The 19,133-nt window shown below is 54.7% G+C and overlaps 1 protein-coding gene across 4 annotated transcripts in view; it reads right to left on the bottom strand.

Annotated features, from left to right (window-relative positions):
* Positions 1-19,133, bottom strand: part of KIF21B (kinesin family member 21B) — a 56,314-nt gene that overhangs the window by 9,105 nt on the left and 28,076 nt on the right. For 2 of the 4 annotated variants that reach the window (XM_004028121.5, XM_004028119.5), the window contains exons 16-32: positions 16,165-16,272; positions 15,540-15,608; positions 14,799-15,031; positions 14,458-14,605; positions 14,020-14,214; positions 13,824-13,925; positions 12,648-12,813; positions 12,375-12,426; positions 12,178-12,235; positions 10,874-11,079; positions 10,722-10,796; positions 8,765-8,878; positions 6,962-7,000; positions 4,881-5,017; positions 3,456-3,636; positions 1,132-1,296; positions 696-813 (exon numbers count right to left, since the gene is read on the bottom strand). In XM_004028121.5, the coding sequence (XP_004028170.4) occupies positions 696-813; positions 1,132-1,296; positions 3,456-3,636; positions 4,881-5,017; positions 6,962-7,000; positions 8,765-8,878; positions 10,722-10,796; positions 10,874-11,079; positions 12,178-12,235; positions 12,375-12,426; positions 12,648-12,813; positions 13,824-13,925; positions 14,020-14,214; positions 14,458-14,605; positions 14,799-15,031; positions 15,540-15,608; positions 16,165-16,272 (2,166 nt within the window). The remainder of the gene's footprint in view (positions 1-695; positions 814-1,131; positions 1,297-3,455; positions 3,637-4,880; positions 5,018-6,961; positions 7,001-8,764; positions 8,879-10,721; positions 10,797-10,873; positions 11,080-12,177; positions 12,236-12,374; positions 12,427-12,647; positions 12,814-13,823; positions 13,926-14,019; positions 14,215-14,457; positions 14,606-14,798; positions 15,032-15,539; positions 15,609-16,164; positions 16,273-19,133) is intronic. The other 2 variants (XM_004028122.5, XM_004028120.5) reach the window with 1 other exon arrangement.

The following is a 19,133-nucleotide window of genomic DNA, read 5'->3' as shown; positions in this document are numbered from 1 at the left end:
CTACTTCTTTCCAGTTTCTTTTTTGTTGGAGACTGAGTCTCACTCTGTTGCCCAGGCTGGAGTGCAGTGGTGCAAACTCGGCTCACTGCAACCTCTGCCTCCCAGGTTCAAGCGATTCTCCTGCCTCAACCTCCCAAGTAGCTGGGACTACAGGCGCCCGACACCATGCCTGGTTAATGTTTTGTATTTTTAGTAGAGACAGAGTTTCACCATGTTGGCCAGGCTGGTCTCAAACTCCTCACCTCAAGTGATTCTCCCACCTCAGCCTCCCAAAGTGCTAGGATTACAGATGTCAGCCACCATGCCTGGCCTGCTTCCTTTCAGTTTCTGACTGTGTATGGACAGTTTTCAATGGCATAATCAGAGAGCAAACAAATTAGTGTTTGTATACTTCATGTTTGGTTTGTTATTTATCATTTTAATAGCTGCAATGCATCCCATTTAGTGGATTTTCCATAATTTGATTGTTATTCTACCCTTCAACATTTAAGTTATTATGAATTTTTCACCAGTTACAAAATAATGCTGCAATCTATAACTTTCTGCACATAAATTCTTGCCTTCTTTGGGGTGATTTCTTCAGCAGACATCCCCAGAAGTCTTATAATTTTTCATGGGTACTCCCAAGGCAACAGAGGGCAAAGACTGGGGAGAGTGGAAGACTAGCCCCGACCCAGGCCTCATAGCTGAGGTACCTTAACGTAGTGGTCCTTGGAGCCAGTCACCACGAGGTCGTGCTGGCTGGCCGTCTGAGTGACCGTCAGGCACATCACAGGGCCGATGTGGCCAGTCAGCTTGCCGACAGGCTGGAACCTGCAGTGGGAAGAGGCCCAGCCAGGGGTAGGTGAATTAGAGGGGACCCTGGGTTGGGGTGGGGTGTCTGCCCCAAAACAAATAGGCCTGGTCAGGGTACTCACCCTCCCCTCTCGCTCAAGGCAAGATCAAGAATCTAGACATGAGCTACCCTGCATCCCAGCAGTCTCACTGGAGAGGGCACAGGCCCAGCAGCATGGGGGGAATAAAGGTGTTGCTGAGGTCCTACCCACCCTGGGGTAGGTCCCCCTGAACCAAGACCTGGGGACCTTGCCTGGGAATGCCAAACCCTCCTCCCTCCCCAGGTATCACGCTGACCTGCTAAGCTCCCAGATGCGGACGGCATTGCCTGAGGCGGCATACAGCATGGTGCCCGAAGAGCTGAGGGCGATCTGGTTGATCTGATGCTCGCCCTGAGCACTGGTGATGGCACGGGTGGATGTGGCGGCACAGGCATCCCCTGAGATCACCTGGCCCGAGGACCTGCCCATCAGAGAAAGGCAAGGCCAGAGGTCAAAACAATCCATGTGCACAGTGCAGGAAACCAATAAAACGTCACTAAGACCAGCCCAAATAACCCATTTCTTCCAGAAAGTCTTCCTTGACTGACAGAGAAAAGCAATAGCTTCTCCCATAAGTGAGACCCAGGGGAGAGCTCCACTCTAGTCCCCTATGAGTCAACTCCCCATGTGGCCTGCCCATGTGCCTGGTCACTGGCTTGGAAAGATGGTAAGGCTCAGTCATGAGACTGGGTGTGAACATGGATCTTCCGGAAATCAACCTCTCTGAGTCTCAGTTTCCTCATCTGTTAAAAGAGGTGATTATATCCATTCTGTTTACTATTTTTTTTTTTTTTTTTCTGAATGGAGTTTCGCTCTTGTTGCCCAGGCTGGAGCGCAATGGCGTGATCTCGGCTCACTGCAACCTCTGCCTCCCGGGTTCAAGCGATTCTCCTGCCTCACCCTCCCGAGTAGCTGGGATTATAGGCATGCGCCACCATGCCAAGCTGATTTTGTATTTTTAGTAGAGACAGGGTTTCTTCATATTGGTCGGGCTGGTCTCGAACTCCCGACCTCAGGTGATTTGCCTGCCTCAGCCTCCCAAAGTGCTGGGATTACAGGCGTGAGCCACTGCACCCAGCCTGTTTACATTTATTTATGTTTGTTTGTTTGTTTGAGATGGAGTTTCACTCTTGTTGCCCAGGCTGGAGTGCAATGGTGTGATCTCAGCTCACTGCAATCTCTGCCTCCCAGGTTCAAGCAATTCTCCTGCCTCAGCCTCCTGAGTAGCTGGGATTACAGGCATGGGCCACCATGGCTGGCTAATCTTGTATTTTTAGTAGAGATGGGGTTTCACCATATTGGAGCTGGTCTTGAACTACCGACCTCAGGTGATCTGCCCACCTCGGCCTCACAAAGTGCTGGGATTACAGGTGTGAGCCACTGCGCCCAGCCTTGTTTACTTTTTGTTTTTTTAAGACTTTATTTTTTTTTTTAGGCCAGTTTTAGGCTCACAAGAAAACTAAGCACAAGATACAGAGATTTCTCACATGCCCCTGCTCCCACACAGGCACAGTCTTCCCCATTATCAACACCCCCCACCAGAAAGCTGCCTGTGTTTCGATTATGAACCCATGTTGACATATTGTTATTGCCCAAGTCCACAGTTTATGTTAGAGTTCACTCTTGGTGTTGTACATTCTAAGGGTTTGAACAAATGTATAATGGCATGCATCTACCATTACAGCATCATACAGAATAATTTTACTGCCCTAAAAACCCTCTGTTTACTTTATTCATTATTATTATTTTTTGAAACAGGGTCTAGCTCTGTCACCCAGATTGGAGTGCAGTGGCACAAACATGGCTCACTACAGTCTCGACCTCCTGGGCTCAAGCAACCCTCCCACCTCAGCCTCCTGAGTAGCTGGGACTACAGGCATGCACCACCATGCTCAGCTAACTAAAAATTTTTTTTTTATAGAGACAGGGTCTCCCTGTGTTGCCCAGGCTTGTCTTGAACTCCTGGTCTAAAGTGCTCCTCCTGCTTCAGCCTCCAAAATACCTGGGATCATAGGCATGAGCCACTGTGCCCAGCCTGTTTACTTCTTAAGGATCAAATTAATAGACTGTAGCTTACAGTGTTAATGTAAGGATGTAGCATGACTTCTGCTAAAAAAACCACTTTATTTTGCAAGGCTCTTGGTCTCAGTTCTGCCTCCCCTGCCCTATGCCTGTGTGTCTGAGACTGTCGGGGCAGGGCTCAGGGCCATGACTGGGTGGTCGCCTATACAGGCAGTGGCCAGCATGGCTTTGGAGGCTCACCCTGTTTCCTAGCTCCTCTTTCAGACTCATAGGATGATATCTAACACACCTCAAGGGGCAGGGCTTGGGGGACTGGGCTGTGGGTGGAGGCCAGGCAGGCCAAAAATTCCTCTAGTGGTGCTGCCCCAGACACTGTCTCCCAAACCAAGAGATCTCACCTTGTACCCCAGGGTCAAGCCAAGTTCATAGGCTGGTAATGGTCTCTGTGCCCATGTAGCCGGGCTGTGCTGCGCTGAGTGGGTCACTTGGGCTGGGAGCATCTGTACCCAACCCAGCCTGCTGCAGCTGACCACTGTGAGGCAGGCGGGGGGAACTCACGTGAGAGTCCGAATGCACTTGGCTGAGTCCCGGATGTCCCACACCTTGATGTAGGAGGTGGACACGGAGAACACAAGCCCCGAGTGGCTGCAGTACTTGATGGAGACCACGTTGTTGGGGTGGCCCTTTAGAGCTGCGATCTCCTGTCCCGTAACCAAGTTCCACATCTTGCAGCTTCGGTCTGTGAGAGATGGGAGGAAGCCACAGGGAGGGGAGGGATGTCAGCCACTAGGGGGCGCAGCTCCACCTCTGCAGGGGCTGCCCAGGATAGGGGAAAGGGATCCACAGAGCTCCAGAGGACGGAGCTCCAGGTCTGAAGAGGAGAAAAACACATACACATGTGCTCACTGGCATGTGTGTGCTAGTAAAAAACTCAGGGGAGAGAGAATTCCCTCAGAACTTCAGACCAGGGTTCCTCAAGCAAACTTTCCACTAACACCAGAGTTTTGTGAGCCATACTGCTAAGGTGTTCAGGGCTAAAATAAAATTCTTAAGCTTTTATGGTGCCTGTTCCTCCAAACACTAATTGCTGACAAAGCAAATGAACCAGTGCAAGCAAATGTTATGGGAAAACTTGGAATCAATCAATCACACCTAGATTGACAGCTATCCCCCTACTGCCGTGGAGAGCTATATTTATGCTTGTGTTATAGTATGCGTGTCTATTACAGACTAGTTCTTTCTGTCGGTAAAATGAATGAATGAATAAGTAAATAAAGAATTTTGTATTTGCTTATTGAGATAGGGTCTTGCTCTGTTGCCCAGGCTGGAGTGTAATTGCACAAACACAGCTCACTGCAGCCTTGACCTCCTGGACTCAAACGATCCTCCCACCTCAGCCTCCTGAGTAGCTGGGGCTACAGGCACATGTCATTGTGACTAATTTTTTATTTTTTGTAGAGACAGGATCTCACTATTTGCCCACCCAGGTAGTCTCAAACTCCTGGGCTTAAGCAATTCTCTTGCCTCATGCTTCCAAAGTGCTGCAATTACAGGTATGAGCCACTGTGCCCGGCCTATCTGCTGGTAAAATGTTTGACTTTGTTGCTGTAATCAGGTGAGCGTGACTTTGTAAAGTGCTGCTGCTGAGATCATAGGGAGTGCCTAGATGTATGAGCTGGGGTGATGTCGGGCAGTGCAAGTACAGGTGGGGCACCCAAGAAGCTTCCTGAAGTTTCCCTGGAAAGTCTGGAAGGAAGTGCTGGATGGAGCCACCAGGTCAGGTATGAGGGAAGGCTTGGCCAAGGATGCATGGGATGGGGGCCTTGAGCCAAGGTAAGAAACAAGGGTAGTAAGCAAATAGACCCCATATCCTCAACTCCTGGGGGCTCTATGTTCTTATCTCCTTCACAGACCACTCTGACAAAGGAAGCAGGGGTGAGTAGGAGACCCCAACCCTACCTGGCTAGTTGGCGTTCCACATACCTTTGGACCCTGTGAATAGCAACTCATCTGTGGCATCCAGGCAGAGGATGGGCTTGGTGTGGCCTTCGGCCATGGAGACACACTGCAGTGGGGCCGTCCGTGCACCCTTGGCTCCTCCAACCGGGGAGATGATGCCCCTTCCCGGGAGAGAGGGAAAGAAGGCATGCTCGTCAGCCAGGGAGACCATGGCCAGGCTGATCAAGGCACGTGTGTGGGATGGGGACAGGGCAGGGAGGGGATGAGGACCAAATAACAGAGACTTTAAGGACTCCAGCCAAATTCCACCAAGGTCTGAGAGCTGGAAACGGGCTACACAGAGTGGAGATAGCCTGTCTTAATCAGCAATCATCAGTTGCCATCCTGAGCACTTCTGGGGAAGCAAACCCTGTGTTAGGCACAGCTAGAAGGTGCAGGAGGTGTGGGCTCTGTCCACAGAGACTTCCCATCTGACAATGTCTGACCTGGATCCTGAGATGTGAATGCGCCCGGGTCCAGCTGGGCAGGGCAGAGGCCCGGGGGCTGGAACTGGGCCCTGTAGCTTCCACCAGAAGCTGCATGCTGCTTCAGTTAACCGAGTGTGAGGGAGGGGTGCTGAGAGGGAGGGTTGCTCAGGCTGTCACCCCCATGCACCCTGATCCCAGAAAACCCTTCTGCTGGTGACTGCCTCTGAGGCTGCCATCTTCCAAGCAGAGAGCCATGTGTACACATAAACACCCCTTTTGGACCAGCGGGGTCAAACCTGTGACTGGCATTTACGAAGGGCTAAATCCCTTTGGGGCTGGCTTGGCTTTGGGGTAGGAGGTTTGGGGCTCTCTGAAATGGGGCTGTATGGACCTGGAACAACACCTCCTCGCTCCCATGATGCTGGGGGAGCGAGAAGGAGGCTGGCCCAAGTGAGCGTGAGGATTTTGCCACATCCAGCTTCCTGAGGTTCTGAAGATGATTTTTTTTCTCAGTGAGGGTCTTCTGGGATGAGACCCTGGCTGAGTCATGTCTGAAAATATATCCTAGCTTTGTTTCTTTTCCCAAGAGAAAGCTGCTCCTGACAGTGACTCTGGCCAAGGGTCTACTGAAATGATCAAGGTTTTGCCTGTGGCGCTTCTGGCACAGCTCCCCCCAGACTCTGCCAGGCCCACCCTTGAGGATGGTGGTCGGATACGTCCAGCTGCCAGCCAGCTGCCACACATGCACAAATAGCTCCCCAAGCTGCTCCAGCACCCTGCTTCTGACAATGGTTTGGCTTCACTGCATGGCCACAGAACTATGTCAAAGGGATCACGCTCCCCCCGATGACAGCCTGGCCAGCTGGCTAACATCTTGTGGTGGCAAAGCCTCATGATTCACAGTAAACCAGATGTCGACACTCAGGGCTGCAGGCTCAAGGAGCTGAGATAGCCCACCAGGAGAGCCAAGGAAGCTCTCAGCCCATGAGGGGCCCTTGGCTTGTCAGGGGCTCGGGACCCCAGGTCCTGAGTCTTGCTCCTCGTTGTGCGGTGTCATGCTCGGCTGGCTGGGAGAACCAGCCTCCAGCCATCCCACAGGCTGTGGGAAGGGGAGGTACCCACACATCTGTGTGCTAACAGGTGTGGGCAAGGGGCGCTGCCCCCATGGTGCCCCTCCCAGAGCCAACGTCTGAAAAGCTCACCCCCAGCACAAGCTGAGGGAATCAAAGGACCCAGAGCACACCACCGGCACCCCCAAAAGGAGCAGACTTCAGCATTTCCCCTGCCTTCCAGTCGTGGAGAACTCAGCCCCAGCCCAGCATCCCCTAGGCCTCCATGCTGCGCCCCTCCCTGCCCAGGTGAGGAGGGAGAAGAGAACAGGGCCTGCGACAAGCAACTGTGCACCCTCCCCAAGCCCCCAGCTCTAGCCGGCGCAGTCCAAGGCCTTGTGGCCACCCTGAGAGAGAGGAACCATGGGGGCAGGAACAGGTCTGGAGAGCGGGGCAGCAGGAAGGGGAGTGGAGGGGCCGCATGCTGAGGACACGGGTGTCAGGCGGGAGGGATGCAGCGAGAGACAGAGAAGAGAGGGTGCCGAGAGTGAGAGTGGGGAACCAAACACGAGAGACATTCTGTGTGTACCTCAGGACCTCCGACAAAGAGGAGTCGCTGTCATCAGACCTGGGGAGGGCAGAAAATTAGCTGGATTAGGGGGTGAGAGGAGACACACACAGAGGGACGCAGAGGCGGCAGCAGTGTGTGGGGTGGTCAGAGGGCAGGTTATTCTCTTCCAGGGGAGCAGAGACAGGCAGAGGAATGAGGGCCTCGGGAGAGCAGGGGAGGAGGTGGGTGGGCTGGTCTGGGAGCTGGGACTCTCCCCCAGGAGTGGGCTGCCAGGGTCACTCGGCTGGCAGGGGAGGAGCGAGGAGGGGGCCACGGGGAGATGTGGGAGCACCAGCCCCACACATGGGGAGACGTTTCCGGGGCTGTTTGCTGGTTCCAAGCTCTCTGGCTGCCCCATCGCACAAGCTGGGGGCACCTGCCCCACCCCAGCAATGCTCATACCTGCCCAAGGCTGAAGGAAGCCATGCCTGATCCTACCCCTCCCTGGGAGCTGGCTTCTTCCAGCAATTCCTCAGGGGCTCACTTATTTACAAAGCCCACTATCCCTAGGGGGCCCACTGGGACAGTGCCTAGAAGTTGGCTGTGCACCATGCACAGGCTCCAAGACCTGGACCATTGGACAAGACCAAGGCCTCCAGAAGACCATCAGGCTGGGATGGGCAGAGTCCTGCCCCAATCCTTCCAAAAAGGGGACCTGTTGATTGTAACAACATGGAGATGGGCTAGGAGTGATCCATGGCTTCCCCCACAGCAGCCTGAGCCAAGACAGGTTTGGGGAAGGAGGTGTCTGGGGTGCCAGGTCTGCAGGGCTCTGACTCCTGGGCTCAGCATTCATCGAGTAGTATTTTGACCCAGGAAGGGGAATTTCTGTGGAGAGGTGGGGAGGGTGGACATCAGGCACTAGGTACAAGGACAAGTATTTTCTAGTGTGAGACTCCCCTGAAGGCCACAGCACTGTCACCCCTGGGGCAGGGAAGCCTTCAGGGAGCTAAGAGAGGAGCCCTCTTGAGGCCTGCAGAGAGCAAAACAGGACCAGGGTGGGCCCAGCAATGCTGGGGAGCCCAGAGCAGCACATGGAGGATAGGGTCCTCCCCTTTCCTGAGGCACAGCAGGCAGGGGCTGGAAGTCCCAGGCTCTGGGTGCAATTCTGCCACTTTCTAGGTGAACAGCCCTGGCTCCCTCTTTGAGCCTCATTTCCTCTTATGTGAAATAGGGAAGACAATTCTCGTGGTTGTTTCATAGCCTAATGAAATCACATATATGAAAGCAGGTTGTAAAGCACAGGGAGAAAGCCTGAATGCAGGGGAGGCTGTTAACATAAACCACACCGTTAGGCAGTAGAGTCTTGCATCAGGAGCTGTGAATATAGGAGGACCTGACCCTGCCTGAGGAAGGCAATTTGGGGGTCTGGTCTCTTTCTGCTGGGAGACTGCACGGAGAGTGGAGTGGCTGAAGCTGAAGGAAGGGGCTTCAGAGCAGACTCAAAGCAGCAGCAGAGGTGGATTAAAGGGCAGCTCTGGAGAGCCCTCGGGCACCGGCCCCATGCGACCAGCCCACCTGACTGCCTGGCCCCAATCCCTGTGGCCTCCTTCTTGCCCTCTCCTGAGGGCCTGGCATTCTCAGGGGAGGAGAAGGGCCCATGGTTAGTACAGGAAGGAGAGAAATGCCAGGAGAGGGCATCAGGGCCTCAGCTCTTGGAGGGGCTGGAACTTCAGGCTGGGGTTGGCTTGGCCACCTGAGCCCTCCTCCAGCAAGGACCATCCACAGGCTCCCCATTGCCACCTCGGTGCCCTCCCCCACTTGCCCTCCAGCCCTGCTTACTTGTCCAGCGCTGACCCCTGGCTCTGATTACTGGTGAGACGAGAGAAGACATTGCGGTCATTGCGGGGCCGAGTGGGAGGGGATGATGGGGGTGTGAATCCCACATCTGTGGACCTGGTGAGTCGGGACAGAGGGCAGCCTGTTAGTGACCACCCCTGCCCACAGGCCCCTACTTGGTGCTGGGCTTCCACCTTCTGCCTTGGCTGTGAGGCCCGCAGGACAGGGTCTGCTGTGCAGTATTCTCAGAGCTCAACACCCAATGAAACTCCTGAATGCTGTCTTTAAACATCAATCCTCATCATTCACAGATTCCATATTTGGGAATTCACCTATTTATTAAAATGTATTTGTGGCCAGGTGCAGTGGCTCATGTCTGTAATCTCAGTAAATTGAAAGGCCGAGGTGGGAGGATTGCTTGAACTTAGGAGTTTGAGACCAGCCTGGGCAACGTGGTGAAGCCTCAACTCTACAAAAAGTAAAAAAATTAGGCGGGCATGGTGGTGCATGCCTGTAGTCCCAGCTACATGAGAGTCAAAGGTGGGAGGATCGCTTGAGCCTGGGAGGTGGAGATTGCAGTGAACCCTGATCGTGCCACTGTACTCCAGCCTGGGTGATGGAGTAAGACCCTATCTCTAAAAAGAAAAAAATCCTCCTGCCTCCCACCAAGGCAGGTGGCAAGAGGCCATCTTGAGCCCCTGCTTTCCCACTATTTAGCTGTGTGCCACCAAACCTCTTAATTAAGTGCATGGACCAGAAAACCCTGAAAGTCATCCTTCGATCTACAGAAGCTCTGTGGGCCTGGCCCACATGTGGGTGACCAGCTGGGGACTTCCCTGCCATTCTGCATTGATCTCTTTTTTCCTTTGAATTTCTTTCTTCTTTCTTTTCCTTCCTCCCTTCCTTTTCCCTCCCCCACTCCCCTCCCCTTCTCCCTCCCCTCCCCTCCCTTCCTTTCCCTTCCCTTCCCTTTTTTTTCCTTTTCTTTTCTTTCTGAGACAGAGTCTCACACTGTCACCCAGGCTGGACTGCAATGGCGTGATCTCGGCCCAGTGCAATCTCCACCTCCCAGGTTCATGCAATTCTCCTGCCTCAGCCTCCCAAGTAACTGGGATTACAGGTGCACACCACCATGCCCAGCCAATTTTTTTGTATTTCAGTCGAGACTGGGTTTCACTGTATTGCCCAGGCTGGTCTTGAACTCCTGAGCTCAGACAATCCACCTGCCTCAGCCTCCCAAAGTGTTAGGATTACTGGCGCCCGGCCTTTTCTTTAAATTTCTAATCTTCTCTCACACCATAAGGCCTTAAAAAGACCTGAAAGCTCCCCAGAACCTATGGTCATGAAAAGGGGCTGAAGCACATCAGCGCAATGACTAATCCAAGCCACTACAAAGCCACTTGTGTTGGGTGCACATCAGCAAACAGTTTCCAGCATCTGGCTCGGCTATGCAGTTTAAGGTGCGTTACAGAGATTACATTTCTTTTTTTTTTTTGAGACAGAGTCTCTCTCTGTTACCCAGGCTGCAGCGCAGTGGCACGATCTCAGCTCACTGCAATCTCTGCCTCCCAGGTTCAAACCATTCTAATGCCTCAGCCTCCCGAGTAGCTGGGATTACAGGCATGCGCCACTATGCCTGGCTAATTTTTATATTTTTAGTAGAGATGATGTTTCACCATATTGGCCAGGCTGGTCTCAAACTCCTGGGCTCAAGTGATCTGGCCATCTCAGCCTCCCAAAGTGCTGGGATTACAGGTGTGAGCCATCACGCCTGGCCCATTTCTTCAGTCCACACCTGACAGGGTGGGGAAGGGACAATTGGGTGAACCTGAATGGCTCAGTCAAGCTGGCCCAGGTTACACTGTGTACAAGATGATCAACAGAGCAGATCATAGCCACTCATGTAACCAAGAACTAGACTGGTGGTGACTCTGGAGCAGATTCTAGAACATGATCTCACCTAATGGGCTGCCCTCGGTCGTAGGACTTCCTTCTTGTCAGCGGGGACGTCTCTGTGGCTCGAGATTGCCTGGGGCTACAACAGAAGAGTCCAGTGAGGCCCAGACCCAACTCCACCTCCACCCCAACCCACATTCCTGCTCCCATCCTTACAAAGTGCTGCCCCGGGTAGGCAGGCTGACGGTGCGCGAGACCCTGTCCCGGTAATAGGGGTCTCGGACAGAGAAGCCCACTCCGTCCTCTTTGATCTCAACGAGGGAGGCCAGGGACTTGGTGATGTTCTTGGTGGAGATATCCAGTGGGGGGCCCAGGCACTCGGCCGACACAGCTTTCATTTGGGCAGACAGTTTGGGCTCGCTCTGGGAAAGGAAGAACAGGGTAGATCAACTTGCCCAAATTGCATGGCACATAAAGGGGAGCCAGGGGAAATTCTATTTTTTTTTTTTTTTTGAGACAGTGGTGCAAACATGGCTCATTGCAGCCTCAACTTCCTAGGCTCACGCGATCCCCCCACCTCAGCCTCCTCGAGCAGCTGAGACTACAGGCACGTGCCACCATAGCCGGATAATTAAAAAAAATTTTTTCTGTAGAGATAGGGTCTCGCCATGTTGTCCAGGCTGGTCTTGAACTCCTGGGCTCACAAAATCCTCTTGCCTCAGACTCCCAAAGTGCTGGGATTACAGGCGTGAGCCACCACACCCAGCCCGCCCGGAAATTCTAAAAAGAGAAATGATGCCGTCTTGGCCTAAGGTAGAGGACCTGATGGAAGGACCCAGACAGACATCACCTGTGCTCCACAGCTAAACTCTTAGGGTTTCTGGAGAATCCAGAGCAACTGAAATGGTTTCACGGCCCTTAGTTGGACTACGTAACCACAGAATGCCCAGCCTGACTTCTTTGCTGGTCACCAGCTAATCAGTTTACCTCAAAACTATGCATAATTTGCTATTCCCAGTCTGAAGCTTTTTCCCTCCTTGTCTCCTTAATAAACCCTGCATCTTGCTTCAGTCTAATGAAACTGATCCCTCACTATTAGGTAAACTTCCTAATTTTTGACTCCCATATGGTTGAATTGACTGTGTGCACGTAAGATAACCCGACATTTAGAGGTAGGCTTTGACTTAGAGCATGAGGCAGAATCATGGGTGGGGGAAAGGGGATATTTTTGAAAGCACAGCCCCTGGTTATGGTGCTGTTGCTAGCAGGGTGGCAACAGAGGCTAGCGGTGGCTCCAGCCACTTCTCCCACCTTCCACCCACCTCAGAAGGAATGGGCTGTAACAGGTTACATATCTGGACAACCCCCAATTCCAGACTAAATTTTCTTGGCACCTCCCTCCCAGCTGGGGACAACATTGTGTTGTGGCTGAGGGTGGAGCAGAGCCACAGTAAGCGGGGAACAGGCTGTGTGGAGGCTGGCCCTGCTGCACCCACTGCCTGACTTCCGGCGGGGCTCACCTTGAACTTGAAATCGTCATGGCTGGTGGAGCCTTTCATGGTGAATGACTGGGAGAAGCTGAGGAAGAAGCAGAGAGAGTTCAGGATCCTGAGGAGCCCCCAAATTCAGGCTCAGCCCTGGGACCTATGGCAACTCCTCCCACCAGCCCCAGGTACATGCTGTGAGCCAGCCTCTCACTCCCAGCTTGCAAACTCACCTCCCCTCAGAGAACTCTGAGATCTCCTCATCTGTGCTGGCGTAGCCGTTCTCTGTGGGAGGGCGGGAGGGAGGGAAAGGGGTTGAGAAGCCCTGTCCAAGTGTCGGGGGAGGGATGATGGTCTCCCTCCTATATCTCACCCACTGGAATCAGACCAGGGCTCCTGGTGGGGGTTAGGGGTGGTTCTGGGGAAGTGAGGGCCTTGTGGGGGTCTGAGCCCAAGAGCACTGGAGTGCCAAGGAGCTGGCAGCTTCCAACCGCCCCTACCCGTACCCTGCTGCACATTGTAGATGAGGGCCTGCAGCTCGGGGTGAGCTTCAGCCTTCTCACGCAGGGCGTCCAGGAGCAAATGGTTCTGGGAGGAGCCTGCCATATCCGTCTGCCTCAGTCGGCCCTCCAACAGCCGGATCTGGGCTTCCTTTTGTGCCACTTGCAGCCCCTGGGGGCAGGGAACAAAGCCTGGAGTTACCCCTCCTGGGGGTTGGGAGTCCCCCATATCACACAACCTGCACCCCTCAAGACACCTTGGAGTGCTCCCTTCCAGCTCCCAACATCACCCTTGTACCTGGCACAGACCTGAGAGCACCGCCAGCCCCCTTAGCTCCCACATACACACATTAAGTGAAGGTCACCTTAGGACATACCCTATTATGGGCTAAGTTATGTCCCCCCAAAACTCATATTCATCTACAGCCAAGGAGAGAGGCCCCAGAAGAAACCAGCCCTGCCAACACCTTGACCTTGGACTTCCCGCCCTCTCTTGTTCGAGGCTCCCAGACTGGTACTTGGTTATGGCAGCCCTAGCAAACTCATAAAGTCCCCAGACACAAAGCGGAGCTGAGAGGAGCTCAGTGGGGCCCAGAGGAGGGGTCAGGCGGCAGAGTCTCCTGCCTCCTTCCAGAGTTACACAGATGCACACCATGTAGGGTCTGTCCCCAGAGACCACAGGCCCCAGGAGGGAAGGAGGCACATCCTCTGCTTAGCTCTCTGTCAAGGAGAGAGAAAAGGAGCCCAAGAAACATCGAGGGACACCTGATGTTCTGGTGTAAACCCTCCTGGGTGGAATGTGGTCTGTCTGTTGTTCCCCTACCCCCACATACACACACTTCTCCCTCCACCTCCAACAGACTCAAGCATAGCACTGCTTTGGATAGGCTTGGGCCAGACACCCAGAGTCAACTTTAACAGAGGCCCTGTTGTGTGCCAGGTGCCAGGCCACGTCCCTTACACACAGCATCTCGTTAAAGCCACGCAACAAGCTACAAGCTTGGTATGGTCATCCTCTCAGCTTTACAGCTGTGGCATGGGAGGTGCAGAGGTTAGGCGGCTTGTCCTAGCCTGTGAGTGACGCAGGTGAGGAGGCGCCAGGCCCCTGGGCTTCACACTAGGGTATATCACAGAGGCATCTGTGCCCATAAAGCCCCCTGCCCAGGTACGCTCCCAGCTTACCTTGTCAATGGATGCCTTGAGGAAGTTGTCTAGCAGGAGTCGGGCTTCAGCCAACGAGCAGGAGCTGATGACCACGGATGTGTCTGTGGAGTCCAGCTCCTCCTAGGATCGGGAGGCAGAGAGCCCCGTCACCTGGGGCTGCCCCTGCCACCCATCTCTCCCGCCTCCGCCTCAGCAGGCCCAGCCCTGCGGATACCTTGGTCTCCTCCAGCTGCACGATGGTGGCCTGGCAGTCGGTGATGCTGTCATTGATGTAGTCAATGTTGGCTGCCAGCACCTCGATCTCCTCGGCCAGCTCCTGCAGCCCCTTCTCCTCCTCGGGGCTCTCAGCCTGCAGCCGCTCCCGCTTCCTCCTCAGTGCCTCCTGCAGGAGGAACAGCTCCTCCCTTTTCTGGGGTCAGAGGGGAGGGTGGTGATTGTGATGAAGGAGAGGCCTCAGGTAGCTGCCCAGCCCTGCCCATAGCTTCCACCACAGGCTGGCCTGTGAGGTCCCCCCAGCACCTCTGGATTCCAGAGCAGGCAAAAGGAGCAGAGGGAGGTGGGGCAGGGAAAGGTCTGAAGAGCCAGAGAAGTTGGAGGTGTCAGAGGACAGGCAGAGGGGTGGGATGGAAGAGAAGGGGGAGGCAGGGCTCACCTTGATGAGTCGCTCCATGTCAGCCTCCAAGTTGACAATGGTCATTCTCTGCATGACGATGTCAATGATCCGTCGCTCCAGGGACTGCCACTTGAGCCTTGCCGCCTTACTGAAGCTCTGGCTGGCTCCCTTCTTCTGGAACTTCTTTCTGGGAGACACAGGCAAAGGGGATTGGATGGGACTCCTTTTAACCTCTGCAGCTCCACTGAGCCCCCATCTGGAGTTGATAGCCACGGGGACCCGGAACACTCCCGAGAGCTTCCCTCTTCCTCACCCTGGCCCTGCCCCATATTCCCACCCCCTCTGCCTGCACAGGCCAGGGGACTGCCAGTCCACCTTACCGGGCAGGACGGGTGCCATTGACAGTGGGCGCAGGATGGTCCCCCAAGAAGTGGTTGATTTTGCGGTTCCACTGGCGCACGATGCTGGAGACAGAGCGGGCCCCTGATTCAGCCTCAGATGAGGTAGTGCTGGCCGAGACCTCAGCCCCAGAGTCCAGCATGGGTGGCTTTAGTCCTGCACGCCCTGCCACCCGCTCAGACATGGGCTTGGCCAGGCGTCTCAGTGCAGAAACCTGGGGCAGCAGGGAGAAAAGAGGGAGCCGGTGAGCAGGGTGGCCTGGAGCCACACAGAAGGGCCCAGGTTGGGGTGCCGGGCAGCAGGAACACAGAGGCTGCTCTGTGCTGGCCTGGGCTTGGGCTGCAAAAGGGCCAAGAGGTCTCTGTTTGATGTGACATGCACACAAAAGAGGCTGCCACCTTCTTTTTTTTAACGCACAGCTCAGGCATTTGGGAACTGGCCTACAGTCTGCCCTGCAGCCTGAGCTCTTGTTGAGAAAGGCCCTTCTAATAGGTTGGACACAATTTGGACACCAACTATGCTTGCTGAATGGAAGGAGGGAGAGCCAGGGCCACAGGCAGGGCTTGCTTCCCCTCCCTGACGGCTCTGGCAGAACTGGGAAATACCGCCTTTATTCCACCGCCAGGAAGTTGGAGGCCCAAAAGAGAAGGCAAGCAATGCACGCATGCACGCACACATGTGCAGCAGGGCCAGGGCCTCGCCAGCCCCTCGAGTGAGCTCACCTCCTGGGTCTTCCTCCTCAGGACCATCTCCTGCTGCCGCTTCTGGGACTCCAGAGCTCGGATCTGAAACTGTGGGAGACAGAAGAGGGCTGGGCTCCACACTCAGGCACCTTAGCCCTCTCTGTCTGTGCACAGGCTGGCTAGCCCTGTAGTTGAAAGCCTGGGCTTCAGGGTGATTTTCATGCAGCCAAACTCTTGATAAAGTGGGACCCAGAGTTGAGCTCCCCTCCCCAGAGGTTGCAGTGAAAACTGCTTTCTCCACAAGGGCAATTTCCTTAGCCTCTTCTTCCCTCCAGCGAGGAGGAATCCTGGAGTGGAGGGCTCAGCCCTACTGGGGCTTCTCTGCAGGGCCTGAAGCTGCACATTTCCAGCTTGCTGGTCACCTTGGGCAAGTTCCTTCCCCTCTCCAGGGCTCAAATCCCTCCTCTTAACATGTGGGGGCTGGACCAGAAGCCACAGGGTCTCATCTTGCTCTGACAGGCTGTACTGTCCTCCAAGCATGACCATTACCACTTAGGACAGTGGAGACTGAGGCCTGCTTGGTCAGGAGGGGCAGCCAGGTGCACCAGGAGGCTGGGAGTGCTAGGGCCAAAGGCTCCTGGGAGGCTCAAGGTCCACCACTCACCTCCTGTCGCCGCTGCTCCTTCTTGAGCTGTGCGATCTCCCGGTTCCTCTTGGTCTCCACTAGCCGCCGCCGCTGCTGCTCCTCACGCATCTGCTTCATCAGGGCCACCTGGGATGGGCAGAGATGATGGTGGTGAGACAGGGCTGGGAGGCAGGTGGCCCACACTCTCCAGGGAGGGGCCAGCTCTGAGGGCATGGGGCAGGGATAGTGGCTAGCCAGGCAACACTGGCTCAGGGCCTGGGGGTCTGAAGTGAGGGGTTCTACCTCCCACTCCTCCATAGGAGCTTAAGCCACCTGGGCAAGCTGCCAAAAGGAGTGGCCTCACAGCCAGCCCAGCAGTGCAGGTTCCCCACTCTGCAGGGCCCAACTGTGGCCCTTGCTGCTTGGAATGCCACAGCCCCTGGTGGCCCTCACCCACAGCCACTGTCCTGTGTCTGGCCATTCCGGAAACAGTCTGGGTTGCTGGAGGCAGGTAATCCTCTCCCCTGCTGAAGGCTGAGCTGCAGACAGGGCTGAGGTGAAGATCAGGGCCCTCATGGCCAGGCTCACAGTGACAGCAATAAAACCCACCATTATTTACTGAGATCCGGCTGTATGCCAGGCATCCTCCTCATGACAATCATGAGAGAGGCATTATCGTTCCTGTTTTATAAACAAGGAAATGAGCCTCAGAGAGACAAAAGGACTTAAAGTCATAAAACTAGTAATGGATGGCCATATTCCGAAAACAAATCATCGCCTCCCAGTCAGCTCTTCCTGCAGCCCCAGGGATGGCTCCATGGTAGGTCAGCAAAGCTAAGGACCAAGCACAGAGAACCTGGACCCCAGAGTTGTTGGAAATGTAGCCAAAGGCACAGAAAGCACCATTAGTGCAGCCGGAGGCGACCCAATGTGCTGGGAAGCCACTGACCTGGGGCCCTGCAGCATCTGCCTCCCTATTCCTGGTGCCCAGAACATAGAAGTGTAATGTACACAGGGCTTTGGATACCTTCCAAGTGACAGGGGCATAAGGAACACATGACAGTTGATCCTTCCTCTGCCACTGAAGCCTCGAACATCACCAGGAATGTCATCAATCTGCCCTGCCCTCAAAACAGTCAAGAAAGGAAACAGGCCGAGTGCAGTGGCTCACACCTGTAATCCCAGCACTGGCACTTTGGAGGCTAAGGTGGAAGGAATGCTTGATTCTAGGAGTTCAAGATCAGTCTGGGCAACATAGTGAGACTCTGTCTCCAACAAAAATAATACAAAAACTAGCCCGGTGTGGTGGTGTGTGCCCATAGTCCCACCTACTCAGGAGGCTGAGGTAGGAGGATTACTTAAGCCCAGGAGGTTGAGGCTGCAATGAGCTGTGTTAGCGTCACTGCACTCCAGCCAGGGCAACAGAGCAAGACTCTGCCTTTAAAACAAAAAAAAAAAAAAAGAGAGAAAGAAAAAGGAAATGGCATGAGGGAGTGGGCTAATGGCCAGCAGGGTCGGCTTCTTTCTAGGAGGGTGGGAGGGCAGGCAGGCTCTGTTGGGGTGAATCTGCAGAGAAGAGGAGGGATTGCTTGCTGCTGGGGCTTTGGGGTCCAGAATGAGTGTTCTCCCAAAGGACTGGAAGAACAAGTCAGACCCTTGGCTAAAAGTGGACCTGAAAACTCCAGCATCCCAGGAGCTGTGTGCAAACCCAAGGTGTCAGGTGTCTTCCGGGGTCAGGGGCTTAAGGCTTCCTGGGGAGGTGCTATGTCTTCCTGGTCAAAGACTCATCCACCCGACTTTGCATGTGTAGCCAAGCACCATGGTGGCTACCACAGAGGCAAAGGTCTCAGAACAGGTGAGCACATTCCAGGCACATGACACGTGGAAACATGCCATGGTACCCGAGACCAGCATCACTTCACAGGTTTAAGGTAGAAGGCATTGTGGCCTCTCCCTGGGAGACCCTGTGGCTGCAGGCCCCACCCCAGTTCCATTCTGTGAATCGCTGGGGCCCTGTAGCTGAACAGCCATGGGAGGATTCTGGGGCACTGGCTCTCAGTGTCTGATTTGAATCCTCGGCTGCTGCACCCTCTGTCCCTCCAACAGAAAACCTAGGCCCCTCCTGGGATGACCCAAGGGTGTTCCTCTCTGCTTCTAGCTCTGGGTTCATAAGAACACAGTCAATGTGGACAGAGCCGGGCACGTGGCTGAAGGAGCTCAGCAATCCAGAGACTGAAACACAGGTCTACACATGAGCCTTCTGTCAGATGCATCTTGGCGTTACATTATTTGCCAGGCTTCAGAGCCATACAAGGATCTTCCCTCATGAGGCTTTCCAGGGCCTCCGCAGCTGAGATGTGAGTTGGCCAGGACAGGATGGAGTACCCCGCAGTGACATCAGCTGGGAACTCCCAGGGAGACAGAGTGGGGACGCACATAAGCGCATCCCAGAAGCTGCAACAGCATGTGCAGGCCCCTGTTGGGAGTGCTGCTCCACCCCAGAGATAATGAAGGCCCCCCAGCCCCTCCCTCAAACCATCAGCAGGTGCAGGGGCCCTTGGGTGATCTGGGTACTTGAGTCCACACTTGAGTCTCAACACCCCACAGGGTGAACGCACTGAAGGAGATGGTGCAAACAGGGCTCCTTGGGGCCAGCCCAGGCCAAGCAGGTCTGAGCACAGCAAGGCAGGGACTTCTCCACTCTAGTCAGGTTGATGAAGCCTCCGGACCTGCAGCCCAGGCTTGGGCACAGAGCCTGCCCAGGTGAGGTGGCTGGGCCTCAATGACAGCTATGGGTCCACCACCTCTTCTGAGAATCTACATCAGCCACCACTGCATTGCCTCTCTCCTCTGCACACTGAGTCGGTTGTGAGCATGTAGCTACCGATGGCTGCTAGATGCCCCATCAGCCCCAAGCACTGGGGAGCTCTCCTTTCCTATGTCTCTGTCCCCAAGGCCAGCCCTTCACAGCTTACTGGGGCTGCCACCAGTGCCCAGGGCCTAGCCCA

Source organism: Gorilla gorilla, chromosome 1 (genome assembly GCF_029281585.2).
Source record: "Gorilla gorilla gorilla isolate KB3781 chromosome 1, NHGRI_mGorGor1-v2.1_pri, whole genome shotgun sequence".
NCBI lineage: Eukaryota > Metazoa > Chordata > Mammalia > Primates > Hominidae > Gorilla > Gorilla gorilla.
Note: the sequence above shows the minus strand (reverse complement) of the source record. Positions and strands in the feature narration are given on the sequence as shown.